Consider the following 16,882-nt stretch of genomic DNA (forward strand, 5'->3'; position numbering starts at 1 on the left):
CACCACATAAGCAAAAAGAAAAAAGCCGGAAGTGGCGCTGTGGCTCAAGTGGTAGAGTGCTAGCCTTGAGCTGAAGAGCTGAGGGACAGCGCCCAGGCCGAGTACAGGCCCCACGATCGGACCCAAAAAAAAATTTAAAAAAAAAAAAAGAGTTTTCTGAATCCTCAACCTACAAAAATCAGGAAAATTACTTTCAGGGTTGTGATAATTACAAAAAATACCCTAGATAAGCAAGCAAGAACAGCTTCTGTTATTGAAAAAAAATTAGCTTAGAAAAATATTCTTTGAGCTTTTTTTTCTTTTCCTTCCCCTGTCTCTGCACTCTTCCATCTCATGCAGGCTGGCAGTTTGCTCCCCGCGCCCCCCAATAAACTCTTTGCTACCTGAATAAAAATAAAAAGAAAAATATTCTTTGAGCTGGTAGCCAGTGTCTCAGGCCTGTAATCCTAGCAACTCAGAAGGCTGAGATTTGAGGATTGTGGTTGAAAACCAGCCAAGACAGGAAAGTCTCTAAGACTCTTATCTCCAATTAACTACCAGAAAACTGGAAGTGGCACTGTGGCTCAAAGTGGTAGAATGCTAGCCTTGAGAGAGCTAGCTCAGGGACAGTGCTGGGCTCTGAGTTCAAGCCCCTCAAAATAAATAAATGAATTTACTAATCCTTTAAAACCCTCCACTGTATTTATTACTTATAAAGGCACCTAAAACAGCATGTCAACATCAAAAATTTTACCGGTTTCCACTCCCCTGAGCACAAATTGTTCTTGTTATATAAGAACCAAAAAATATTACCAGAACTATACAGCAGACTGGATTTCTATGAAGCAACAGTGGTAATAAAACAGTCTTAAAAACTTCCACTGTAGTAAGAGTCTCCATGGAATTGAAGCCATGGCTCATGCCTGTAATCCTAGCTACTCAGGAGGCTGAGATCTGAGAATCATGGTTTAAAGCCAGCCTGGGCAGTAAAGTCCATGAGACTCTTATCTCCAATAAAGCACCAGAAAACCAGAAGTGGTGCTGTGGCTCAAGTGGTAGAGCACTTGCCTTGAGCTGAATTGCTGAGGGACAGTGTCCAGGCCTAGAGTTCAAGCCCCACAACCAACTAAAAAACCCAAAAACACACACACAAAAAAACCCCACAGCATAGGTACTGTCCCATCACCACTCACCGCTTAGTGCCCTTTGTTTTTGGATTTTTGGCAAACAGAGAGGTGTCAAGAGACTCCAGTGATTTTCCTTTGGTGCTGAACAGCCTCTGGGCTCGTTCCTCTAGGGTCCTAAAGAGAGAGGGGCACAGGATTTCAGAGTGACTTCACTACACAGGCAGTGTGGGTGACAGAAAAAATGTAACCAGAGGCATGAAGAGGATCACACAAACATACAGCAAATGGTAGTTTTGATGGAAAAGTGAGTCCTTACCCACCACATTTCAGGCCTAAAGCTAAGAGTGCAGATTTCAATCTGTCCAGACCCAGGGAAGCCAACTCCTGTAATAAAACACACAAATTACAGTACCACATAATTTGGGGAAATAGTAAATGCAGATTAGTGTGTGGTAGTTCCCAGGCTGTGGCGTGGGAGCATGTTCCACAGACTGATGCCATGTAGTAAGTTCAAACTCTCCACAGAACTGATTCTGAGACATGTTCAGACTCAAGTCATACTGGTAGTGTTCTAATACCTTCATCACAGCTTAACTTAAACTGGAATTATTATTTCCCAGTTTTCATAGTTGGATATGGCTTTTTGTTTGCTATTTGCTTTTGTTTTGCAGTGCTAGGAATCAAACCCAGGACCTTGTGATCCTCAGATCTCAGCCTCTTGAGTAGCTAGGAATTACAGGTGTGAGCCACCAGTGCCCAGCTAGATTTCCTTTTTATCCTCCCGCATTCCTTATATATATCTGTTCCCAGGAAATGGTGTTTTATTATTATAGGTCCAAGGTATTCAAGATAGGAGTACAAGTGTTTTCTCTCAAAGACGTACAGGTGAGACCAGTACTGCTGCTGGAAACATACCTCCCAGGAGGAGAACGCAGAGAGGTCAAGATGGGCTCCAGCATGGGTCAAGGCACTGCTTGTTTCTTTCTGGAAAAAAGAAGAGGTGCTTATTAAAATCCAAGTTTGGAAGTAGCGCTATAGCTCAAAGTGGTAGAGCGCTAGCCTTGAGCAAAAGCACTCAGGGACAGCTCCTGGGTTCTCAATTCAAGCCCCACTACTGGCAAAAAATAAATTAAAGAAATTAAAAAATGAAATAAAATTCAAGTTTATTCAGATGAAGGTGAGAGAGCCATCCAAATTACCAGGTATGGTTGGCTCCTTTATTATACACACTTGTAAGTAAGGACCAAACAGGAATTGAGTATAGAACAGATGACCTGAGCCATGTGTAGTAGTGCACACCTGCTATTCAGCACTCAGGAAGGAAGAAGGTTCAAGGCCAGCTTAGGTACAAAGCAAGACTCAGACTCAAGAAAGCAAAAACAAAAAACAAAACAAGCCAGGCACTGGTGGCTCAGCCTATAATCCTAGCTACTCAGGAGGTTGAGATTTCAGGATCATAGTTTGAAACCAGCCCAGGCAGACAAATCCCAGGCTCTTATCTCCAATAAACTCGCAAAAAGCTAGAAATAGAGCTGTGGTTTAAATGGGAGAGTGTCATCCTTGAACAAAAAAAGCTAAGGGGTACACTCAGGCTGAGTTCAAGCTCCAGTACCAGAACTAAATAAATAAGTAAATAAATAACAACAACAACAAAAAACACCCAGATGACTAATAAGTCATTGAATTTCAAGAAAAACAAGTTTACCATCAGGAATAAAAATACATAGATTTGTATAGCACAATCTGATCAAATAAATAAGTAGATAACAATAAATAAATAAATAAATTTTAGGTTAGCAGGCACCACACAGCAACCATAAGGTAGGCAGTAAAAATCCTGGGCACAATCAATGGCAAATCCTTTTTTTTAATGTTCGTGGTGGGACTTGAACTCTGGGCCTGGGTGCTGTCCCTCAGCTCTTCAACTCAAGGCAAGTGCTCTACCACTTGAGCTACAGCCCACTTCCGGTTTCCTGAATGGTTTATTGGAGATAAAAGTCTTACAGAGTTTGCTGCCCAGGCTGGCTTTGAACTATGATCCTCAGATCTCAGCCTCCTGAGTAGCTTGGATTACAGGTGTGAGCCACTGATGCCCCCTCAATGACAAATCTTGTGCCAAAGAATACAAAGAAAGGGCTGGGAAGGTAGCTTAGTGGTAGAGTGCTTGCCTTGCATGCATAAAGCCCTGCATTCGATTCCTTAGCACCACATAAGCAGAAAACGCTGGCCCCATGACCGACAAAAAAAAAAAGCAAAAAAAAAAAAGAATACAAAGAAAACGGAGCATACCTGCCAGAGGACACTTCCTGGACAGAGCTTATACTGAAAGAACAGCGACTAATGCCTGAAGCAGAAGCCCAACAGTGAAGTAAAATAGCCATTTCAAGGCCTGGCATGACCTCTACCCACACCCCATGAAAGCTCACCGGCCACCCAGGGAAGGTGCCATTTTCCCACTTCTTCTCAAATTCGTTCTGAATCTTCCCAAAAAGTTCATTTTGATCTTGAAGGGGCTTCACTCTGTCTGTGTAATCCTGAAGGTACTCAAGCAGCATCTCCAGGTACCTACAAAGGAACACACAGTATACAGAGAGAAAATAGGGTTTCTACTGTTGATACACTCTTTTACTCCATAAATTTCACTCATAATTCTAGTAATACTAGTTTTTTTTTGTCGTTGTTTTTTGGTTGGTCATGAGGCTTGAACTCTGGGCCTGGGTGCTGTCCCTCAGCTCTTTAGCTCAAGGCTAGTGCTTTACCACTTGAGCCACAGCACCACTTCTGGTTTTCTGGTGGTTAACTGGAGATAAGAGTCTCATGGACTTTCCTGCCTGAGTTGGCTCTGAACCGTGATCCTTAGGATCTCAGCCTCCTGAGTAACTAGGATTACAGGTGTGAGCCACCAGAGCCAGACTGAGTCACTTATTTTTGGATTCCAAGGTCTCCTGAATGCTAGGCAAGTACTCCACTACTGAGCGGCATCTTCAGCCCAACAATCATTTTTCAATGTGCTTATTTTCACGCCATCAATACCCCCTCCTTCCACCATTTTATGTCAGTACTGGAACTTGAACTTTAGGCCTTGCACTCTTGGCTTTTTCAATCTTGGCTGAATCCTTGAATCCTTCCCCTAGTTCTAGCTTTTTGCTGGTTAATTGGAGATGAGTCTTACAGACTTTCCAGCCCAGGGTGGCTTCAAACATTGATCCTCATACTTGAACCTCCTGAGTAGGCAGGATTACAGGTGTGAGCCAGCTTCTCACTCCTTTTATCCTCATAACATAATGCCAATTTTTCGTCTTAATTAACTCACAAATAACTATTTCTGGTAAAAAGAAAGTGAGAAAAAGAGGGGAAGTTAGGAGTATAGGTTCACTAACCAGGAGCAGAGTTAACACAAAAATTTGGGTTTAACATCATATCTAGGCACCTCATTTTTGCCACAATCTGAGAAAAATCTAAAATTTTTCACATTAAACTCTAAAAACACAGATGTCCCTGAATGGGAGGCTTCCTTCTACAATTAAGCAAATTCAAAAATAGTATGGGTATAAGATTGAAGATGTGCTCACAAATTCATCTTGTCCAAAGCCAAATTCATCTTGTCCAAAGCCAGAGAATTATAAATATTCTATCTTTTAAGCCAGGCACCAGTGGCTCAAGCCTGTAATCCTATTTACTGAGGTGGCAGAGACTGGAGAAGCTCTAGAAGCCAGCTTGAGTAGAACAGTCTTAGAGATTTTGTTTCCATATTATCTAGCCAAACACTGCACTGGAGGTATGGCTCAAGTGGTTGAGCAACAGTCATAATTAAAAACAAAACAAAACAAAAAGCTGAGTGAAACTAAGAGGCTTGGAGTTCAAGCCCAGGTAGTACTGGAAAAACAAAACAAAAACTGCTTTGTTCATAGCTCTCAAACCCAATAAGCCATAGAAGTTATTCAAGCAAACTTTTTTTTTTTTTGGGTTGGTTGTGGGTCTTGAACTCTGGGCGCTATCTCTCAACTCTTCAGCTCAAGATGAGCACTCTACCACTTGGGTTACACAGCCACTTCTGGTTTTCTGGTGGTTAATTGGAGATAAAGAGTCTCACAGGCTTTCCTGCCTTGGCTGGCTTTTAACCGCAATCCTCAGATCTCAGCCCCATGAGTAGCTAGGATTATAGGTATGAGCCACTGAAACCCAGCTCATGTATACCTTTTGGGCAACAAAATTCAAAACTTTGCCCTCAAAGCTGCATATTTTCTTTTCCTTTATTGGTATCAGTCCTGGGGCTTGAACTCAGTGCCTGGTTAGTACTCCTGAACTTCTTTGGCCAAGGCTAGTGCTCTACTACTTGAGCCACAGCTCTACTTCCAGCTTTTTGGTAGTTTACTGGAGGTAAGAGTCTCACAGACTTTCATGCTCAGGCTGGCTTGGAACTTCCATCCTCAGATCTCAGCTTCCTGAGTAGCTAGATAACAGGCATGACCAACTGGCGCCCCACCTTCACCTTTTTTTTTCCTTTTTTAGTCAGTCGTGGGGCTTGAAATCTGGGCCTGAGCCCTGTCCCTGCGCTCTTCAGCTTAAGTTAAGCACTCTATCATTTGAGCCACAGTACCACTTCCAGTTTTCTGGTGGTTAATTGGAGATGAGAGTCTCATGGACTTTCCTGCCTGGGCTGGCTTTGAAAGGCAATTCTTAGATCTCAGCTTCCTGAGTAGCTAGGATCACAGGTGTGAGACACCAGCTCCCAGCTTTTACCCACCCTTCCTTCCTTCCTCCCTCGTTCTCCCCCCCACCTCTCTTTCTTTTCTTTTGTGCCAGTCCTGGGGCTTGAACTCAGGGTCTGGACACTGTCCCTGAGCTTCTTTCTTGCTCAAGGCTAACTTTACCACTTGAGCCATGGCACCACTTCCGGCTTTTTCTGTTTAAGTAGTACTGAAGAACTGAACCCAGGGCTTCATGCAGGCTAGGCAAGCACTCTATCAGTAGGCCACATTCCCAGTCATTCACATTACTTTTGAATTCAATTCAGTAGAAGCCTACAAGATGTTAATACTTACCTCTTAGACACACACACACACACACACACACACACACACACACACACACACAACTTACCTCTTATATTCTGCATTCTTCCTTTCTTTAGGAATGTCAAATAACTGGTCAAAGATGGACAAGTATGTGATATAATCCAACTTCTAAAAGGAGAAAGTGAAAACAAAAAAGTTTGGTGAGTGTACTAACTTAAAATTAATCTTCAGGGGGCTGGGAAGGTGGCTCAGTGGTAGAGTGCTTGCCTTGCATGCCTGAGGCCCTGGGTCCGATTCCTCAGCACCACATAAGCAAAAAGAAAAAAGCCGGAAGTGGCGCTGTAGCTCAAATGGTAGAGTGCTAGCCTTGAGCTGAAGGGTGAGGGACAGCGCCCAGGTCCAGAGTTCAGGCCCCATGACCCGACCAAAAAAAAAAAATTAATCTTCAATAAGTGAGATGAGAATTGATTATTGTCTAGTGAAATAATAAGGCCTGGCTTACTTTAGTTTTTATTTCACCATCCTTTAGTACAAATAGTGATTTGGTTCTTCTGAACCAAGTAAAAGAATATCAGATACATCATTAACTCTACAAAATAAATATCAAGTTAACAAGCAGTAATACAAAAGAAACATTTGCTGCTATGTACTACATGTCAGACATATCTTGAGCTAAACTATGACATCCTAAAATAAAGTCCTGAAAGGTGCCAAATGATTATTCATACCACCACTTATTGAGCATCTTTCTCCCAAGTAGAGGGATCCAGAAAAGAACAAAATGAATAAGCAATCTGTCCTCAGAGCTTAAAGTTTAGTCACTTCATTCTGGAGATATTTCTTCACAATTCTATAAGAAATAATCATAAACTTCCTGGAGCCTTTCTGAGACTGTCATATTCAGCTTCACTTCCTATGATGGGCTATTTTTGTTGTTGTTGTTTGTAGGGCTTGAACTCTGGATTTGAGGGCGGCGCTTCAGCTCAAGGCTAGAGCTCTACCACAGCATCACTTCTGGCCTTTTCTGTTTCTGTGGTGCTGAGGAATCAAACCTAGGGCCTCATGCATGTGAGGCAAGCACTCTACTACTGAACCACCTTCCCAGCCCACGATGGGCTATTTTTTTTTTTGGTCGGTCATGGGGCTTGAACTCTGGGCCTGGGCGCTGTCCCTCAGCTCTTCAGCTCAAGGCCAGCGCTCTACCACTTGAGCTACAGCGCCACTTCCAGTTTTCTGGTGGTTTATTGGAGATAGGAGTCTCACAGTCTCTCCTGCCTGGGCTGGCTTTGAACCGCGATCCTCAGATCTCAGCCTCCTGAGTAGCTGGGATTACAGGCGTGAGCCACCAGCGCCCGGCTACGATGGGCTATTTTTAAGTGTCCTTTAGAAAAGATATTGCATAGACGTTTGCTGGAAAGGATCATGCTGTACCTCTCATAACGTAGTACTATATGCACCTATCCCAGAATATGGTTTTATGGGTTTAAACAATGTTTTTTTGTAGTTGTTTTCATTTCGTTTTTTGTCGGTTGTGGGGCTTGAACTTTGGGCCTAGACACTGTCCCTCAGTTCTTCAGCTCAAAGCGAGCACTTTGGACTTTCCTGCCTGGGCTGGCTTTGAACTGTGATCCTAAGATCTCAGCCTCTTGAGTAGCTAAGATTAAAGGCATGAGCCACCAGTGCCTGGCAACAATGTTTACTTTTATTTATGAATTTATCTTTTGGTTGGTGCTGGGGCTTGAACTCAGGGCCTAGGTGCTATCCCTGAGTTTTTTTGCTCAAGGCTAACATTCTAACACTTTGAGCAACAGCTCCACTTCTAGTTTTCTAGAGATAAGAGTCTCACAGAAATTCTTGCTCAGGCTGGCTTCAAACTGCCTCCTCAATAGCTAGGATTACAGGCATGAGCCATCCAGCACCAGGCAGAAGAGTTTATTTTCACAAAAGTAAATGTGCATGTTATATAAACAAAATAATGCATCAATACATAAAATGTTTGTTGAATTTACTGTAAAAACCTGAGTTTCATTTTGAATAGTTTCATTGATGAAAGTGAATTGCCTATTTACTAGGCATGCAATAGTTACTAAGCACAGGGAAAAACTGTTGATTGTCCATATCTTAATAGTTTTGGCTCAGCGGCATGATATAGCCCAAGAATCAGACCCTCTCTCTTCTCTCCCCATCCTTACCTCAGATGCCTTCAGGTTAATGTACTTGAGGTAACAGTCATGGAGATCAAGGTAACGACCATATCCTTCTTCATCTGTGAATTCCACCAAGTCTGAAGGAATCACATATATTAATGACTCAGACATTAGACATTTTTCCAATGGACTGTTTCCAACTCCATGAGGCAATCCTTTTCCCAAATGTCTTTTCTATCTTACAAAGTCAACAGACCAGCTTTCCAGGCCAGTGGACTTAAGCAAGGACAGCACAAAATGAACGTTTTGTAAAAAGCCAGCTTAGGATATCAATCTAATCTAAAAACCAGTGAATATAAAATCAGCAGAAAAACCCAGCTCTAAGCTCCTTGAGGCCTGGTGCACAAATCTGAGCTGTCACTAACTTGTATGTTTGTAAAGGAGAAAAATGTTAAATCTGACTTACTCTGTGCCTCTTCACTTGGATTCTCTCGTGCCTTTAAGAGCTCTTCAAATTCCACTGACATTGGCACGCAGATCTAGGAGACAAGAGAAATGTTCAGGTGGGTTTGCTGATGTAAAACTCCATGTCTTAGAAATGAAACATACATAAAGTTGCACTTCTGACAAATTACTTGGCCTTACTTTTTTCAAGAGAAGCCAGTTACTTTTTTCACGTATTGTCTAAAAATACATGCTCAAGAAAACACAAGAAGGAAAACCTCAAATAACATAAAAGAATGCAAATCCTCATTTACTGAAAACTTTTACTTCTGAAAATAGGTAGCCACTATTAACAACCTTTTTCTACACTATAAGTTCCCAAACTTTGCTGTATGTTAGCATCACCTGGGGGAATATTAAAAAATTCCTTATGCAGCCAGGCGCTGGTGGCTCATGCCTGTAATCCTAGCTACTCAGGAGGCTGAGATCTGAGGATCGCGGTTCAAAGCCAGCTCAGGCAGAAGAGACTGTGAGACTCCTATCTCCAATAAACCACCAGAAAACCGGAAGTGGCGCTGTAGCTCAAGTGGTAGAGCGCTCACCTTGAGCTGAAGAGCTGAAGGACAGCGCCCAGGCCCAGAGTTCAAGCCCCATGACCGACAAAAAAAAAAAATTCCTTATGCCGGGTGCTTGTGTCTCATGCCTGTAATCCTAGCTACTGAGGAGGCTGAAACAGGAGGATCTCGGTTCAAAGCCAGCCTGGGCAGGAACATCTCTCATCTCCTATTAACCACCAGAAAAACCAGAAGTGGCACTGTAGCTCAAGTGGTAGAGCGCTCACCTTGAGCTGAAGAATTGAGGAACTGAGGGACAGCGCCCAGGCCCAGAGTTCAAGCCCCACCATCTTCAGTTAACCAGAAAAATGCTGGACGGGAGGCACAAATGGTAGTGCACCAGCCATAGGCAAGTAAGCTTAGGAAGAACCGGAGGCCCTGAGTTCAAGCTCTGATGATAACAAAAACAAAACAAAAAAACCCTTATGTACCTGACTTTGATTAAATCAAATGAGGGCAGATGGGACACTCTTGTAGTAGTGAGCTTTTCCTTTCTGGCCTTTTAGGCTCCCTCCTTAATCTGTTCCTTTAAGTATGTATGTCTCCTCTAGGATACTTAGGACATTCCTCCCCCTAACCTTTTCCTGCCAGCTTCTTTTGTTCTGGTTCTAGGGATAGAATCCAGGGCCTTGAGGATGGAAAGTATTCTACAATTGAGCAATAAACTCTACCGCGCGCGTGCGTGTGTGTGCTAGGTCTTTACTAACTTTGTCTGGGCTAGCTGTGAATTCAAGATCCTCTTGCCTCCCCCACTTCCAGAGTAGGGCTTACAGGTGAGAGCCACCATGCTGGGCTTCTAATAGCCTTTTTATGCATGTTCCAAATCCATACTTTTACTTACTCATTACTCACTTACCCCAGTAACCAGAGTTCATTTCCACTACTTCACTGAAACAATAATCCTGGCAATCACCAATCAACAATAGTTGATACCTTGACCACCTTTCTGAGCCTTTGTGATATAAGTGTTCATGGATAGCTTTTCTGTTAAGTACACTGTCCTAAGTGTGCCCCTAAGTGGGGCTTGAACTCTGGGCTTGGGCGCTGTCCCTGCGCTCTTCAGCTCAAGGCAAGCACTCTACCACTTGAGCCACAGCACCACTTCCGGTTTTCTAGTGGTTTATTGGAGATAAGAGTCTCATGGACTTTCCTACCCAGGCTGGCTTTGAACCTCGATCCTCAGATCTCAGCCTCCTAAGTAGCTAGGATTACAGGCGTGAGCCACAGGTGCCCGGCAAGTCTGTGAATCTTATTTTCACTTAACCACCAAAAAGCCAGAAGTGGAGCTGTGGTAGAGTACTGACCTTGAGCAAAAAAGCTGAGGGACACTACCCAGGCCCTGTCTTCAAACCCCCAGATGAGCATTTAAAAAAAATAAATAATTCTGACAATCTCTTTTTACATTTTATGTCTCCCACAACTCTATGGCTACTAGCTTTAACCATAAAGTCCATGTAATGATCCAAAAGCCAAATCAAAGCTTTCATTTCTTTTCTTTTTTTTTTTTTTTGTTGGTCGTGGGGCTTGAACTCTGGGCTTGGGCGCTGTCCCTGCGCTCTTCAGCTCAAGGCAAGCACTCTACCACTTGAGCCACAGCACCACTTCCTGTTTTCTAGTGGTTTATTGGAGATAAGAGTCTCATGGACTTTCCTACCCAGGCTGGCTTTGAACCTCGATCCTGAGATCTCAGCCTCCTAAGTAGCTAGGATTACAGGCATGAGCCACTGGCGCCTGGCTAAAGCTTTCATTTCTTGCACTAACCTGTCACCTAACTCCAACTGCTCCTAAGACACTTCACCTAAAAGTTCATGTTTGAAAAAAAGACAAAAAACCCTACATGAAAAACTCCCTTCCTTCCTTCCTTTTGTCCTTAAATCTTTTAGTATGGTCTTTAGGTAAGTTTGGAAGAAATGTTCTCTCAGGCCATACCTCATTTGGGTGCTTCCGATGGAATTCTTTTATTTGCTTAAGTCTGTTATAGAATTCAGCAAACTCATTGGGTCCTGAAATAGCATTGAGCTCTTCCTTTCTTAACCTGCAATTTCAGGAAAAATACAAATAGATTAGTGCACAAAGTTAATTCTTTCATCATATGGCTCCTCAGAAGCCCTTAATCCTAGACTGGCTGAGTGTCAACTTACCCATCCTTGTCATCATATAAATCCCTCAGGTTCCCACTGACCTCCATATACCTCTGAAATGCAAACACAAACACATCAGAATGAAATAATTGGTACAACTGGAGAGCTAACAACCAACAAGGGCCCAAGGACTTCATGAGATATGCCTTATAAGTTCCCATGCTTTCTGGAACCTTTAAGAGTCAGCTTGTGGCCAGGTGCCAGTGGCTCACTCCTGTAATCCTAGCTACTCAGGAGACTAAGATCTGAGGATCGTGGTTCAAAGCCAGCCCAGGCAGGAAAGACTGTGAAACTCTTATCTCCAATAAACCACTCAGAAAACCGGAAGTGGCACAGTGGCTCAAGTGGTAGAGAGCTTGCCTTGAGCTGAAGAGCTGAGGAACAGCATTCAGGACCAGAGTTCAGGCCCCATGACTGACAAAAAAAAAAAGTCTGCTTGGGTCTTGGTTAGTATCTAACACAAGTAAATATCTCGATTATCTAAGTAATATAATTAGGACTGGCAGGGCTGGCAAGGTAGCTCAGTGGTAGAGTGCATGTCTTGCAAGCATGAGGCCCTGGGTTCGATTCTTCAGCACCACATAAACAGAAAAAGCCGGAAGTGGTGCTGTAGCTCCAGTGGTAGAGTGCTAGCCTTGAGCTGAAGAGCTGAGGGACAGCGCCCAGACCCAGCGTTCAGGCTCCACGACCGGCAAAAAAAAAAAAAAAAGGACTGGCAGGATGATTTTATGCTTATATAGAATCACTAACTTCCCTAAAATATCTTGAACACAATAAAATGAGTTTTACTGTGTTTGCAAAATTGATATACCCTAATAGAAATGTGTGGAGAAAAAAATTATCCACACTGCTTTTGTTTAGTTTCTTTGAAAATAAGAAATCCAGCTGGGCTCCAGTGGCTCATACCTGTAACCCCAGCTACTCAGGAGGTTGAGATCTGAGGATCAAGGTTCATACAGCCCATGGAGGAAAGTCTATGACACTCTTAGCTCTAATTAACCACCAAAAAGCCAGAAGTGGAAGTGTGTCAGCCTCTAGTTAGAAAACTTTAAGAGGCAGTGCTGAAGCCTAGAGTTCAAGCCCCAAGTACCAGCAGAAAAAGAAAAGAGGAGAGGGCTAGGAAGGTGGCTCAGTGGTTGGTAAAGTGCTTGCCTTGCATGCATGAGGCCCTGGGTTTGATTCCTCCGCACCACACAAGCAGAAAAAGCTGGAAGTGGTGCTGTGGGGCTCAAGTGGTAGAGCGCTAGCCTTGAGCTGAAGAGCTGAGGGGCAGTGCCCAGGCCCATAGTTCAGGCCCTAGGACCGGCAAAAAAAAAAAAAAAACCAGTGTCCTGGAAGAAAAACATTAACATATACTTGCTCCCTTATTTCAAAGACAGTGAACCTTCTGTGTACGTCCAAGGGATATAAGATGTATCAAGGGTCATGGTTGCGAGCCTCTAAGAACGAACACGTTCCCCACTGAAGAGAGGCGAGGAAGGGCAGTGTAGCTCCTTCGCGTTAGACAGCCGTGGACTGGCCACCCCACTTGCCTGTGGTCAAGGCTCCCGTCGAGTTCCCACCTTCTCTGCCCCGCTTTTCCCGCCCACCAGGACCCAAGAAGAGACAGACTGCTGGGCACTCACGTCTTGCATGGCCCGAGTGCGGTGGTCGGAATTGATCTGGTCCCGGAGCTGCAGAAAGGCAAACAGTGACACAGAGGCCGTTAGATGAGTACTGGGGATGGGAAGGCGGCCCAAGGGCGGGGTGTACCCGCTTAGGTCTTAGCGGCTGAAGCAGAGGTGTTCTGGGGTGCGGGGACCCCCGGGAGAACGTTACCCGTGCTCCGAGGCGACCCAACAGGAGGCGGGGCCTGGGCGCAAGCAGGGTCTGCGCCCCGAGAAGGCGTTGGGAGGGTCAGCGGGACAGGGGCCCGGACGCGGCCCTGAGCACGTCCCACTCACCGTAGATTTCTTAGTGAGCATCTCTTTGGCCATGACGTCCATGAGCCTTTCCTTCTCCTCGTGGTATCGCCGCTGCTGCTCCAGAATCGTCTCCATCTTCTCTCCGCCACGGAATTTCAATTCACACCACCACCAAGGCCGGAAGCAGCTCCTGCCGCCTGTCCCGCCTGCGTATCCCTCACGTTGTGCAGCCGGCTGCACCAAAGTTCCGTGCGGGCCGGAAGTGCCTCGGGGACCGAGGGAAAAGGAACACAGGGAGCTCGAGACTATGCTACCGGGATAGCCACAGTGCCCCCTGCTGGTCGGAGGTGTAGAGGCGCCAGCCTGTAGACGCAACACAAAACTGTGAGGATGAGTGGGTCCCTAGTTTCTTGGAGCTCCTTGGAGTCCATTGGAAGAGTAGGCATATTTGAGTAGGTTGACTAGTTGAGTATGGTTGGGAGTTGAGAAACTGGAATTTCAATCCTGCTTTGTGACTTCAGATAACACTTTTTCCTTTCTCTATTCCTCAAAATCTGTTTTTTTTCTCTCTCTCTCTGCCAGCCCTGGGCTTGCCCTGGGCCCTGTCCCTGAGCTGCTACTGCTCGAGGCTAGCACTCTACCACTTGAGCCACAGCACCACTACTGGCTTTTTCTGTTTATGTGATACTGAGCAATTGAACCCAGGGCTTCATGCATGCTAGGCAAGCACTCTACCACTAACCTACATTCCCAGCCCTTTCCTGTTTTTTTTTTTTTGTCCTTTTTTTCTTCTATTGGTGCCACGCTGACCCCAGTAGAGTCTGCTTAGCATGGGAAACCATCTATCAGACCATGATAGGGGCTTCAGAGACCTATCTCTGAGTTTTGGGACTTCACTGAAGTCTACCTCAGAGAATGGGGCTTTACAGAAACCTATCTCCAAGTTTTGGGACTTCACCGAAGTCTACCTCGGAGAATAGGGCTTCTAAGAGGCCTACTCCTGGGAAAAGGCTGGCAAGCCCCTGGGAAAGATATGTTTCTGCCTATCTTTTCCTCATAAGAGTGTCTATTAATCTTTTACTGTTTCTACTGCTCTTTGTACTTACTCATTGTCAACGTTCCCTTATTTAAAGCTCTTTCTTAAGAGTGTTGACGACTCCAATATCTGATGAGTGTCTTAAAAATATGACTAACTCACCAGAGTTAAGTGCTCCCCTGAACCCCCTCTTATGGAGGCTAGTAGACAAGCCATAAGCAAATATAAAAGTATTGGGGGTTTCACAAAGTCACTTCAGCAGAAGGAATTGTTTGTAAGAGATTTACAAAAAGCTGTAGGCGCGGCTAGAACAGAAAGAATGTATGGCAATTGCTGAGATAACTACTTAGGAGAAAGAACTTCCTATTACTCTTTCATTTACTAAGAGACTTGCTAGATCTAAGTCTCCTTGGTGTTTACTATTAAAGAAGGAACAGAAAAGATCTTATGGGACAGTTAAGGCCTCTATAGAAATAAGGTAATGGTTAGTTGGTGACAAACATCAAAACCCATTATATTTCTTAGAGATAAGCTAGAAACAAGTGCCTATCAGGCGACCAGCTGGTGACCACCCAAGAATGAAGTCCTGCAGCAAGGTTGTGTAACCTTTTGCCCTTTCAGGCGACCAGCTGGTGACTGCTCAAGAATGAAGCCCTGCAGCAAGATTATGTAACCTTTTTCCCTTTCTTATGGAGATTTTTGCTATAAAAGTTTGTTATCCTCTGCATTAAATTGCACTCAGCACTCAGCATCCACTCCTAATGTGTGTGAGTTGTCTGTTTGCCATCTCCCTATCCTATTCCAGGTTCCTCCCCTAGGTGTCCTCCGTCGTACTGACAGGACCCGGTCCGTGGCATATTGGTCATGGGATTTGAACTCTGAGCCTGGGAGCTGTCCGTGAGCTCTTCAGCTCAAAGCTAGTGCTCTACCACTTGAGCCACAGCTCCACTTCTGGCTTTCTGGTGGTTAATTGGAGATGAGTCTCATGGAGGGCTGGGAAGGTGGCTCAGTGGTAGAGTGCTTGCCTTGCATGCATGAGGTCCTGGGTTCAATTCCTCAGCACCACATAAGCAGAAAAAGCCGGAAGTGGCACTGTGGCTCCAGTGGTAGAATGCTAGCCTTAAGCTGAAGAGCTGAGGGACAGTGCCCAGGCCCATGACGGGCAAAAAAAAAAAAAAAAAAAAAAGTCTCATGAACTTTCCTGCCTGGGCTGGCTTTGAAGTGATCTTCAGATCTCAGCCTCCTGATTAGCTAGGAATACAGGCCTGAGCCACCAGCTCGCGACTGTTTTTCTTCTAACATGGAGATGCTGCTTCTTCTTCTTATTATTTTTATATTATTGTTGCTGTTGTTATTACGCAAGTCCTGGGGCTTGAACTCAGGGTCTGGGAACTGTTCCTGAGCATTTTTGCACAAGGATAGTGCTGTTTTACTTAAACCACAGCTTTACTTCTTGCTCTTGAGTGATCAATTGGAGATTAGAATCTCATGGACTTTCTTGTCCAAGCAGCTTTGAACTATGATCCTTAGGTCTCAACCTCCTGAGTAGCTAGGTTATAGGCATGAGCCATTGGTGCCCCAACAGTGCTTTTTTGATTTTTTAAACAAAATTCACATGTTAAGAAATTTCATTTGTTTTATCAGCACGGGATTAAAAGTATGGTGCACCTAAACAGTGAAGTGCTATACAGTCTTGAAAAGTCAAGGTTGGGGCTGTGGGTCAGTGGTAGTAAACTTGCCCTGCATGTGAAAGCCACTGATTTCATCCCTAGCATAAGGCAGGCCTAGGAAGTTGATATTGTGTGTATGTACACTTCTAGGTAGTAAAATGAAAACGTATGGCCATGTGTTCATATGAGATTATTCATTCTCAACAAAAACTAGATGCCCCAGGATCTATTAGCTGGTTATCAGATAAGCGTAACATGGCAAGTCTATACAATGCATTATTATTCAGCAATGAAGGAATTCTAGGAGTGAACCCTGAAAACAGCATCATTGCTACATACAAAAGTCAGATGCAAAAACGACACAATGTGTGGTCAAAAAAGCAAATCCAGGCCGGGCGCTGGTGGCTCACGCCTGTAATCCTAGCTACTCAGGAGGCTGAGATCTGAGGATCACAGTTCAAAGCCAGCCTGGGCAGGAGAGACCGTGAGACTCCTATCTCCAATAAACCACCAGAAAACTGGAAGTGGCGCTGTAGCTCAAGTGGTAGAGCGCTGGCCTTGAGCTGAAGAGCTGAGGGACAGCGCCCAGGCCCAGAGTTCAAGCCCCATGACCGACCAAAAAAAAAAATAGCCCATCGTGGGCTGGGAAGGTGGTTCAGTAGTAGAGTGCTTGCCTCACATGCATGAGGCCCTAGGTTTGATTCCTCAGCACCACAGAAACAGAAAAGGCCAGAAGTGATGCTGTGGTAGAGCTCTAGCCTTGAGCTGAAGCGCCGCCCTCAAATCCAGAGTTCAAGCCCTA

At 44.5% G+C, this 16,882-nt stretch overlaps 1 protein-coding gene across 1 annotated transcript in view; it reads right to left on the reverse strand.

Moving 5' to 3' along the window:
- The window catches only part of Sf3a3 (splicing factor 3a, subunit 3, 60kDa), a 21,318-nt gene extending 7,709 nt beyond the window's left edge, over positions 1–13,609 (reverse strand). Inside the window, exons 1-11 of the mRNA XM_013016910.1 lie at positions 13,414–13,609; positions 13,096–13,143; positions 11,471–11,523; positions 11,259–11,364; positions 8,738–8,810; positions 8,317–8,408; positions 6,210–6,292; positions 3,533–3,671; positions 2,022–2,090; positions 1,423–1,490; positions 1,173–1,280 (exon numbers count right to left, since the gene is read on the reverse strand). Of these exons, the coding sequence (XP_012872364.1) occupies positions 1,173–1,280; positions 1,423–1,490; positions 2,022–2,090; positions 3,533–3,671; positions 6,210–6,292; positions 8,317–8,408; positions 8,738–8,810; positions 11,259–11,364; positions 11,471–11,523; positions 13,096–13,143; positions 13,414–13,509 (935 nt within the window). The 5' untranslated portion in view covers positions 13,510–13,609. The remainder of the gene's footprint in view (positions 1–1,172; positions 1,281–1,422; positions 1,491–2,021; positions 2,091–3,532; positions 3,672–6,209; positions 6,293–8,316; positions 8,409–8,737; positions 8,811–11,258; positions 11,365–11,470; positions 11,524–13,095; positions 13,144–13,413) is intronic.
- Between the last annotated feature and the right edge of the window lie 3,273 nt (positions 13,610–16,882).

Source organism: Dipodomys ordii, unplaced genomic scaffold, assembly GCF_000151885.1.
Source record: "Dipodomys ordii isolate 6190 unplaced genomic scaffold, Dord_2.0 Scaffold33, whole genome shotgun sequence".
NCBI classification, from domain to species: domain Eukaryota; kingdom Metazoa; phylum Chordata; class Mammalia; order Rodentia; family Heteromyidae; genus Dipodomys; species Dipodomys ordii.